General features: G+C 34.4%; 1 protein-coding gene across 1 annotated transcript; it reads left to right on the forward strand.

Moving 5' to 3' along the window:
- The first annotated feature begins 624 nt into the window (after positions 1 to 624).
- Positions 625 to 6,693, forward strand: LOC142159440 (uncharacterized). Its single transcript, XM_075214344.1, has 14 exons — positions 625 to 1,051; positions 1,150 to 1,230; positions 1,337 to 1,405; positions 2,914 to 2,970; positions 3,056 to 3,127; positions 3,215 to 3,292; positions 3,462 to 3,554; positions 4,166 to 4,228; positions 4,352 to 5,019; positions 5,163 to 5,283; positions 5,655 to 5,790; positions 6,002 to 6,070; positions 6,163 to 6,265; positions 6,553 to 6,693. Exons 1-10 carry the CDS (start codon positions 625 to 627, stop codon positions 5,166 to 5,168), a joined length of 1,614 nt encoding a protein of 537 aa, XP_075070445.1. The 3' UTR covers positions 5,169 to 5,283; positions 5,655 to 5,790; positions 6,002 to 6,070; positions 6,163 to 6,265; positions 6,553 to 6,693.
- The last annotated feature ends 5,073 nt before the right edge of the window (positions 6,694 to 11,766 follow it).

Raw genomic sequence — 11,766 nt, forward strand, 5'->3', positions numbered from 1 at the left:
ATGACTTTATCAGGGGTATTCAATTGTCCGCGTATTCGCGTAATATATCGCGAATACGCGGAACCGCGGACATCGCAAAAAATCAACTTCCCGGAAATGACGGTATTCAATTGTAATACCTAACCCAGCCCCTTATCGCGTAATATCCGACTTGTACGAAGTGTTTTTTTTTTTTTTACCCTTTTCCCGCCGTTCGCGATTTCCCGCCCACATTTCTATTAAAAAAAAAAGCAATGTTTTGCAAAGTGCCATTTTGCAGAGATTTCGATGCTGGTGGCTGATTCCTGAGACCCTCTGGTTTTGTGAGCTTCTGGATTGTACTTTTGCATCTTTATATACCTTTATTCATTATTTTCACATTATTTACATTGCATTACATTATATTTTGCATTACATTTTGCATTACATTATAGTAAGTTATATTTTTACACAGTACTAACACCACACACTAAATCAAACACTACACAACACCACACATTTTATTTAATAGCAGACATCAATATACTGCATACAGAAAAAGTGTGCAATAATCACAATTAAATAAAAGTTTAGTTACTTTTTAGTTCCAGCATTACTTTTATTTATTTCAGCTACATAGCAGCTACATAGCATACATATATCAGTATGTCTAGGGAGCATAGGGAAAATCTTTCTGAACAGGTACACCTGGATGAAGAAGATATCAGCAGTGGAGAAGAGTGGCAGCATGAAACAGAAGAAAGAGAGCGAGCACAAGAAAGAAGAAGACAGAGATTCCTTAAAAAAGTGGCTTCCAGACCCTCGCAGCAATCTACAGTGGCTGAAGAAGATGATGGTGATGATCCTGAGGAAGGTGGTAGTAACATCACCAGAGCACCTCGTTTCTCTGAGCAGCAGAACAACATCCTGGTGGACACGATAGTAACTAACTATGATGTTCTTTATGGTAAACGGGCACATGTCACAAGTCATCAGCAGAGGAACCAGATCTGGCGTCAGATCTCTGACAAGGTGACTTCTTGTGGGCAAGTTCCAAAATCTATTGAGCATTGCAGAAAACGTTTCCGGGACTGTAAGCGGATTGTAAAGAAGAAGATGGCTGCATCCAAGAGGCATGCAAAAGGAACTGGTGGTGGGAAACCTGCAAATATCACCTGAAACCCTGGGAAGTGAGGCTGTCTGAGGTCCTGGATCCTGTACTCGTGGAAGGTGCTGTGGACACAGAGGAACCTTCAACATATTTATCAGAAGGTATGTATATATGTTTATATGTATGAGGAAGTGTAAATTAAATTTTTTTTATTTTTTATTAATTATTTAAATAATTTAATTTTAACACTGTTAAATTTAATTGTAGAGCCAACTTCCAAACGGCCATCTAAGAAAAGCTCAAAAGGACGTCCTGACACAGCTGCCAGCCAAGTTGGTAAGTGTTTTTTGTTTGAATATATTTTACCAGTCACACACATGTACACACACACACATACATACATACAAACACACACATACCAACACACACACACACACACACATATCTCATGTCTAAAATATATTCTCAAACGAAAATCATATGTTATCATTGCCCATGGTTATTGTTACTGTACATTTGTGTTGTTTGTATTCCAAATTTATTTTACAATGTACACACAGCTGTCGATTGAAATTTGTATACATACAAAGCAATATGTAGATGAACCCCACCTTGACAATAATAACATAGGATTTTGGTGTGTGTATATCATGCAGCCCAAACTTTTTTCAATGTAAATCAAATATATTTATAGTTTTTATATGCACACATTCTCAATCAACACTGTTTTATGTATACTCATTTCTCTTTATCTAAGATATACCCATTTTAATTATATTTTTGATATAGATGAATGAATATACATTAAACAGGTGGTTGTGAATGTGTGCATATGATTATATATAGATATCTTTATTTTTTAGGTGTGTGTGTACATATATAAAAATATATACACATACATACTATGGTGTAAGAGACAAGAAAACAAACACACACATACACCAAAACATGTGAATGTTTTAGAACATAAAAAAAGTATATTAAAGCTAGACATGTATATATAAGCGTGTTTATTAACATATAAATGGATAAATATAGCCATAGCGGTTAAATTGTAGATATTGATCCATTTTTATCTTAATAATCACTCTTATATATACACGCCTATCTTTAATATACTGTTCTTATGGTCTAAAACGTGCACATCTTTTTGTGTATGTGTGTGTTTGTTTTCTTGTCTCTTACACCATAGTATGTATGTGTATATATTTTAATATATGTACACACACATGTGTGTGTTTATCGATGTATGTGTTAAGTCAGTTGTGTGTGTATATATATATATATATATATATATATATATATATATGATCCTGTGAAAGAAGGCATATAAAGGAGGAGTTTGGTCTTGAACCCTATATTTTTTTTATAATTTAATTCTAATCTATTTAATGACATGGCTCATGATTCATTAAGGATCGTAAGTTTAGAAACGTTATTTAAGTATCCTGGACAAAAACATGCAACAATGCAAGGTGTGCAAGTCAGTATTCTGTTTTGCACATAAGTTAAATACTGCCTGTTTTTTCCTGTTGCACTAATTTTTGAGAGCTTATTTGTACACAGATGATATTTGTGTGTTACGTGAAAAACGTCAGTATTTTATTTTTTTGGAAAACATTATAATATTTTGCAGCCATTTCATTGTAACATTATTTTGGCCGAGTGACCAAAATTAGCAGTTTATATAGGTAAATGGTTAATGAATCAGGCATTATTTTTTTTTGCCCAAACATTAGTCATGGGGCAATTTTGAAGAGTGTCGGGGGCAATTTTTGTTTTAAAAATATGTGTATGTCATCAATCAATATCTAAAAACCATTTTCATTGTGTTTTTTGTGTAGTTCAAACACACAAAGACATCCTACTCTCTAAGAAAAAAGGATCGCGTGCGACAACAGGTATTTATGAAAAAAAAAAAATTATTTTTTTTACAAAAATATATCTATGTCTTGTAATAATCTAAAACAAAGCAATTTCAAACAGAAATCCCAAGAAAACGAACGAGTGTATCATCAGTTTCTACGGTGACTAACATCACTGAAAAAAGAAGAAGAGGTTGGTTTTAAAAAAAAATATAAAAAAATCTTAAATTTATTAAAATCTGATTTTTGGCCAAATTTTTAACATTGTTTTATGTTTCAGAGACTGCATTTGAAGAGCAACCATGTAGTTCAAGGACAGAATTGGCGTCATTACAGAACATTTCGGAATCCGTTGCAGGTGAATGATAGTCCAATATACATTCTACATTGAACATTGCAAAGCCTTTTTTTTTTGTTTATTTGTTAAATATTTCAAATTGTCATTAGGTTAAAATAATCTGTTGATGAGGAAATAAATCATTTACAATTAGATAATAATAGCAACGTGTTTTATTGTTGATCCTTAGAAAACCTGAGAGAGAAGCAACAAGAGGCAAGAGCTGCAGACAGTGATGTAACCCCTATTGAGGATACAGAAACATGTGATTTTGCTAGAAATGGTAAGTAAAAATTTTCTTTGGACAAAAAATTTAACTTAGCTACTATTTATAAAATTCATCATAGGCCACTGATTAAAGGTATATAGGTTAGTCGTTTACAGGGGCTTCTTTCACATTGGCCACAATGGGCAGGTGGCCGGGAGCCCTGCAGGCCAGGTAAGTCTTTCCGAAGCAGTACAAGAAAAATATTTTTAACTTTAGGACAGCTGGCGATCTGGCTCCCTCCCTGTTGTCCTCCTCAGTGTGGCACTGGCAGTGCATTTTGGGTGACTCGTCATAACGCCCGCCAGTCAAGCATTGCGGAATGTGAAGGAGGAGGAGAACAGGGAGGTAGCCGGATCGCCAGCTGTCCTAAAAGTAAGTTTGTGGGTTTTTTTTCTCTTTTTTTTGTCTTGCGCTGCCTCAGACGTATATGGGCCCAGGTGCATGTCTTTACCCGGGGGCCCAAATAGTTGGTAAGAGGGCCCTGGTCATTTAGGATATAAATCAAACGTTTTGTGTATCTACCAGTAAGTTTCCATCATTGATACAAAGTGCCAAGTTCATACTGACCTTATTATACATACAAATGTAACTAACGTCATAAAAAAATGTAATTTTTTTTTTTCCAGAATCAGAAAACTCCCATCAGTCTGGTTCTTTATCATTTTCACCAGAAATTCCTGTGGTTCAGCGTAAGTGTAGAGTCATAATTATATTTTTTATAATGTCAAACAATATAGCATGTTTCTAAATAAATAGTTGTGAGTTTCTATATGTATGTATGCGTATATATATATTTTTTTCTTTCAATATAGCTACAACAACAACCACAGCTTTTGAGGCCCTCCAGCAAACATTTCAGCGTTTGGAAGACACTTCACAATCTAGAATACAATGTGGGGAAAGTGCACCTTCAACATCTAGTTTTCCTAGACTTACAACACTTGCAAGAGAAATGGAAAACTCCCAGGAAGTGTTTCGGAGAACAATGGAAGACAACATGAGAGGAATCAAAGATGCCATTGTTGGACTTACTGAGGAAATGTCGAAACAGAGGCAATTACAGATAAACACAAATCGAGACATTGCCACTATTCTTTCCGGAATCTTAGCCTCCCAAGAAAGAACCGAAGTGAGTATTGGAAGAATTTCCAATACTCTTGACCAAATTTCGCAGAACCAACAACAGACTGCAGCAGCCAATATCCTCATAGCCACCAACCTTCAAAGTTTAAATGAAGAAATGCGCTCAAGAAGGCTTTTGGAAAACCTTTCTGTAAATTTTCCAGAGTTTAATGTCTCAGGAACCATCCCTCAAACAGGCCAACCACAAAGTGCTATAAGCAGCTTAAGGACCCCAGAGATACCCTTGGATTTGACAGTGCAGTCTGCAAGGCCAAGCCCAGAAGAATTGCAATCTGCACGAAGAAGACTACTATCATCTTCATCATCAGAGGATCCAGTGATGCAATCTACCCCCAACGTAAGTCAAATGTCTATCTATTTTTTTTATTATCTAATACTTCAATATTTAGTACGTTCACTAACCCAATCTATGGTCATATTTAATATTAAATAACAACATTTTAGTAACAATATATTTCTCTAATTTTTTTTTTTTTTTAGAAATAGAAGATATAATTGATCTGTTGATAAATATGGAGCAACAAGTTTTACAAGTTCTCAACGTTTGAAGATTTTGGAATATTTCATTTTGATGATCACAATGAACCTTACATGTAAAAAGGTATGTATTTGCATATTTTTAAAAATTCATAAAGATATACATTTTATATATATATATATATATATATATATATATATATATATATATATATATATACATACATACATACATACATATATACATACATACATACATACATACATACATACATAGAGATAGAGAGATATATATATACCCAAAACTTCCAATAGAGCGCTTGTGAAGGGCAGATATAAAAACTGACCAATACTTAAATTCTGTAGGCAGCTCCCCAGTCATTCAACACCTGTCTGCAGATGAGGAAGGTACCAGCCGGCGACAATCTAGACGTCTTTTTAAGCATATTGGTCTGGTTCATTTACGGTATCACACCATTGTGGCTTGTATTTTAGTTTGCAGCTGTTCATCTTGCCCTATGTCAGGAGGCGATATCTACTATCCAGGATTACCTTTATTACCAGGTTATTCGTGGTGCCATCAGAAGGAATTCATCATATAAATCATTGGCTCGATTACTTTGAATATCTGGTACGGGAATTATATATCTCTGGATGAATATGACAATGTATCGCTTATAATTGCACTGTGTGGTGCCCCCTGTCTTCTAATTTATTTTATACATATATATATACACACACATTTGTACATATATATATGTATGTGTATATAGATATATAGATATATGTGTATATGAATGCCTATATGTATGTATTTAAAAAAAAATAATATTTTTTTTTAGTTGAAAATACACAGTTACAATGGAAAAATGCACATAATCCTTCAATTACCGGAAGAATATTTAACAATGGTAAGTGAAATATTTGTGTTAAAATTAATCTGATTATGTTACATTTTATATTAGGTATTATATATATTTTTTTTTCTGTTTAAATCCCTTAGACAAAAGATTTTATAATCATCTAATGGTCTATGCTACAAATCATGAAGTTATACTAAAGAAGAACTAACGACAAGAACTTAGTTTTGCCTATAGTTAAACACGGTATGTTATTGAGATATAAATGCATTTTAAATTATTTTTATATGTTAATGTTTTTAACAATTGTAACATTCATTGTAAAAAAAAATTAAATGTAAAATGTTATTGATAACAGCGCCCAAAAAAAAAAAGTTCCAGAAATATTATCAGTGGTTTTTTTTAAAGATAATACTTAATCCTAACGAAAATTAAAATAGAGGATTGATTGTTAATGATGCTAATGTTGCAATTTTTATTCAACTGTTATGTTTTTTTTTAAAAAAAATTAAACACTTTTAATTAATTCACAGCCAACTGAAGAGGATAGAAGAACTACTATGAAAAATACAAGAAATTGGAGAAAAGCAAAGACCACAGAAATTAAATTGTGATATATAAATTTTATTGCACAAAGAAAATATGTAAATTATTAAAAGATGTTATAGTTTTGTTTAAAACATGTGTCTTTCATTATTATAATCTAGAAAGATTGTTGTACAATATAATAGAAATATAAATACTTGTTCAACACATCAATTTGGTTAGAAAAAATTTATTAATACATTTTAAAGAGTGATTAACTTTTTGGGATACAAACAAACATTTCTCTTATAATTTATGTTTTTGGTGGTATTTAAATAGTATACATTATATTTAACAAAAAACAAACAATAGAAGTGGACCAATATTCCATGCAAATCAGAATCCAATTCCATCCAATCCAGTCTGCAATCCACAGTGGAATGGGTGTGACAGGTATATTTTGGAGAAAGGAAAAGAGAAAAAATGTAATTTCAGTGTGATTATGTGTCAGTAGTGATACTTTACATAAGGTTACATCACACAGAACATAGCATGGTGCAGTTTACATATGATGACACCCACCTGTCCAAGAAGCTGGCTCTTGAAAAGCTTCATGGCCTAGGTCTTTGAAATCCAGTCGCTGGTTCCGTCTGCAATCCACAGTGGAATGGGTGTGACAGGTACATTTTGGAGAAAGGAAAAGAGAAAAAATGTAATTTCAGTGTGATTATGTGTCAGTAGTGATACTTTACATAAGGTTACATCACACAGAACATAGCATGGTGCAGTTTACATATGATGACACCCACCTGTCCAAGAAGCTGGCTCTTGAAAAGCTTCATGGCCTCGGTCTTTAAAATTCAGTTGCTGGATCCTTTTATCTTAACTAACAGTTATTAACATTAAAACATATTTTCAAATAAAAACATATATATATATATAAAAATCCTTTAATCGAACGCCGAACAACGATTGTTGGAGCTATCTCCCACTAAATAATTTGAAGTCCTGAAAAAAAACCAAAAAAAAAATAAACTATTACTTATTAATTAATTTATATTTATAAAAAAAAATTATGACATTACAAAATTTACACTTACATGAGAAAAAATCCAAAATTAAACGCTGGCGCTCACGAGTTCCTGTTTCCCGACCAAATGCTGTGGCTGAAGAAAGGTCTTGATCCTGTAAAACAGCAGGATCTATCTCTACCTCCAAATTATTTGCCAAACAGATATTGTGCAGAATGCTGCAAGCAATAACAATAAGGCAAACTTTTGATGGTGAGTACAGAAGCGCACCGCCGGACCTGTCCAAACAGCGGAACCGGCTCTTAAGTAGCCCAAAGGTACGCTCAATTACACCTCTGGTGGCTATATGTGCCGCTTGGTACCTTTTTTCAGCATCAGAAATTGGATTGGACACTGGAGTGAGCAACCAGGGCTGGCTCCCATATCCTGCATCACCTATTAAAAAAAAAAAAAATTTTTTATTAGTGCTCTTCTCATTTTAGAAATAATTATTAATAGCGAATACCTAGATATAACTTACCCAGGAGCCATCCATGAGGAAAATCTCCCTCCTCAAACCTCTTGAACACTCCTGAATTCTGCAAAATAAAAGAATCATGAGAGGAACCAGGGAAGCCAACACAAACATTTAGGATTTTTTTTCTGGCATCACACACCATCTGCACATTCATGGAATGGAAGTGCTTTCGGTTTCGAAAGCTCTCTTCCATTCTGTGCGGAGGTGTGAGTGCCACATGGGTGCAATCTATTGCACCCAGGACATTTGGCATACGTGCCACACTATAAAAATTGGATTTGACCTCCTGCCATTCTAATTCAGACTGTGGGAATTTAATAAATTCCCTAGTATGTTTTTTCATGGCTTTAAGGACCTGGAACAAACTCCGTGAAAATGTGGGTTGGGAGAAACCCGCAATTACGGACAATGTCGGTTGAAAGGTTCCCGACGCTAAAAAATGCAATGCCCCAAGCAGCTTTGCCAATCCAGGCACAGCATGGTTTGTGGGGACTGTTGGTTCCAGGTCCTCTTTAAGGAGGTCATATAAAGAATAAATTGCAACTGAGGATAGGCGATATAATCTTATCACCTCATCCTCAGGGACCCCATCAAGTAACCGACGTGTGCGGTACAGACGGGGCCGTGGGACCCGAACCCTTGCATCAAGTAATGGAGCCACAGCATTCTCTCCCTCACTTGCAGCCACATGCACATCTACATTCTCCTCTATTTCCAAAGTATTTCTTTCCTCTCCCTCAACAAGCAAACCAGCATGTGCACATTCATCAATACATGCTGCATACATAAACTGCCAAACGTTTGTTGAAAATGGCTCCATTACTAATGCCTTTGTAAATTTCTTATAAAAAAATATAAAAAAATAAATAAATTTAAGTATTAATTAAAGTATTAATTAACTATTATTATTATTATTATTATTATTATTATTATTATTATTATTATTATTATTAATTAACTACCTAGCAGTATAAATACTGCTAGATATTAAACTATTAACAGTTTTATAGAAATATAAATCATTAACTATAAATACTGCTAGATATTAAACTATTAACAGTTTTTAACTATAAATAATGCTAGATATTAACAATTTTATAGAAATAAAAAACCTTAACTATCTGCTAGATATAGATATACAAAACCAAACAGTTGTCTCAGTCTCCTCTTTAATATTTTCTCTCAGGTCAGTTGAATGAGAAATGAAACTAATGTTTTTAATTTTAATCCAGTGGACTATACCATTTGCTTTTTTCTAAAGGGGGTGTATTTAAATATCATTTTACAAACTTTTTTATTTTCATGGGATTAAAGTTATTTTTATTACACAATTATCAAGTTAGAGAAGTTTAATGAGTATAATATTATCAAAAAAGCCCCATATTAAAATAAGTTTGGACATTAAAGGAATCATTAACGCTTTTAAAAGACCTTCAATGGTGCGATCGAAAAAATGACTAAACGCGATTTTGTTGGACATGCGTTAAAGCGAAAATTTACAATTGAATAGCCTGCCTGCACTTGTTCTATGGGCTTGGTAAGATTTTGCGTAACATGTTTATTTCCGACTTAAACGCGTAAAATAAGGGGAATTGAATTGTGTGCACTCTATGCTAACGCGAAAACGCGTTAAATATTATCGGAATCGCGAAATCAAGGCTAATTGAATACCCCCCTATATGCCTTGCTGTGCAGTCTGTCTCAAATAAATTTACGGCATCTGCAAATTGCACATTGACATTACATACTAAAGCATTTTCTTACCCTTAATTTACTAAAGCACTTAACAAAAGTGTCCCTTTAAAACAGAATTGTAGCATGTTTAGGTCATACAAATACCATGTTATCTGGAGCCCCATAGAATTTCCCTGTAAACAGCTTACACCACCTAAAACACGTGACACATGTAGTTCCATTCAGACATAGAAAACATTGATGTTGACATCTGATTCCTCATCCTTCCACCTTCCCTGAGTTAACTTGTAGTAAAATTAGGATAATGTCTTGATATGTGAATCACTTCCTCAGAGAGAGTCTTAAATTATACATTATATTTACATTCCCTCAGGTACATTACCTACTGGGAACAAGACATTTCATCATATTGCTTATGATACAATAGGTAGGCAGGATTTCGGACACTTATTAACTGCTCCAGCTTTGCAATATTTATGCTGCAGTGAATAAATGTACATTTTAAATACTGCCAATTTTTTACCCACATATTCAGGGACTGACGTTTCTATTCGATTCTTTTATCACATACAGTATATAATACAATAAAAAGTGTGATGAAGTTAATAAAGTCCTCGTATCCCCGAGTGCCTGTAACTCCCACCTGGCTTCAGATGCCAGCTGTTTCTCTTTAGCAACAATGTAAGACCAAAGGTAAATCCATGATGGGGTAGATAGACAGTCACCAGCACATGATGATTGTCATCATACAAGTCTCTGGTTGCTGAAGGCCAACTGATTGGCAATGAGTTCTAAGAGTAAACTGAAAGGGAATAGTCTATACAATTATAATGTCTTAATATAGACAATCAGTGCTAATAATCACTGGCTCTAGCAGTTAAATAGCATTAGGCTCCCCAGCCCCACTGGATCATGCCACGGGCATGGTGGCCTTTCAAGTCACCTCGGTTGGGATGGGGCTATCATCAAATTTATTTTATTTTCACTTTAGTGATCTACAATCTGGGGAAAGATTCCTATCAGCTACCACAGCTGATTATGTAAAGTCCCTTAACCAAGCCCATTTGTTACAGATAACAGTACGTAGGTAAGTTTTTTAGCTTTTTCCGACTTAACCAATGTTCCACCATTGCAGGTTATTATGTATAATTTTGTCTCCAATGCAGGAACCAGCAAATGAGCTAATTGCATAGGCCTCAGTGCATTTTGGTCTCCAGAAAGATGGCTGTCATTTGATATAACTTAGTCCATAATAGAGACACACTGAGGGATACCTGGACATGATTCGTTAGTTGTTCCAATGTATCTTTGAATTTTTTTTTATGGAAGCAATATAAAATGCTCTGCTGCCCCCTAGTGGAACTAGATGCAGAATCTGCATGAATTATTTCATACAAATCTCTGGCAAACAAAAATCACCTTCCATTAAATCTCAAAAAATTGATGATGCATTGGTACCAGTATATATGTATATATACATATATATAATATATATATATATATATATATATATATATATTTATATATTGTGACAAAGTCATGGGATTAGTGTTTGATGGCAGGTTTATTTCACCTAGGTTACTAACCTACTTGTTTTAAAACCCCAGGAAAATGTATATTGTGTGCAAGCTGCTGAAGTGCTGTAGGCCTGTTAAAAAAACAGGAAAAGGGTCCTGGGGTTATGGATGGAGAGTGAAGGCGGATTCCATTCATTAGGGCTGTTAACCGGGTCTTCCAGAATTACTTGAGAACCTGCTGGTAATCAGGAGTTGCTCCTAAGTGGTGCTGGTAAAAGGCTGCAAGGCAGGTCAGTCAGTCTCTCACTGCCTGGGGACAGGGACTGCAGAGTCTCTGATATCTGCTTGTAAGTAAACAGTGCTGAAACGTCTTTTAGTTTTGTCTAAGTTTGTTAGTCAGGAGAGACTAGTGTTTAGTTACAATCCGGACGGCAAGGTGTTTATTTTGGAGTTTCCTTTTTG

The sequence above is a fragment of the Mixophyes fleayi genome, chromosome 5 (genome assembly GCF_038048845.1).
Source record: "Mixophyes fleayi isolate aMixFle1 chromosome 5, aMixFle1.hap1, whole genome shotgun sequence".
Lineage (NCBI taxonomy): Eukaryota > Metazoa > Chordata > Amphibia > Anura > Limnodynastidae > Mixophyes > Mixophyes fleayi.

Coding starts and splice junctions, on each gene's coding strand:
- LOC142159440 (XM_075214344.1), top strand. CDS start 625: ATGTCTAGGGAGCATAGGGAAAATCTTTCTGAACAGGTACACCTGGAT. Junction 3,128..3,214: donor CACTGAAAAAAGAAGAAGAG/GTTGGTTTTAAA, acceptor TTTATGTTTCAG/AGACTGCATTTGAAGAGCAA. Junction 4,229..4,351: donor AGAAATTCCTGTGGTTCAGC/GTAAGTGTAGAG, acceptor CTTTCAATATAG/CTACAACAACAACCACAGCT.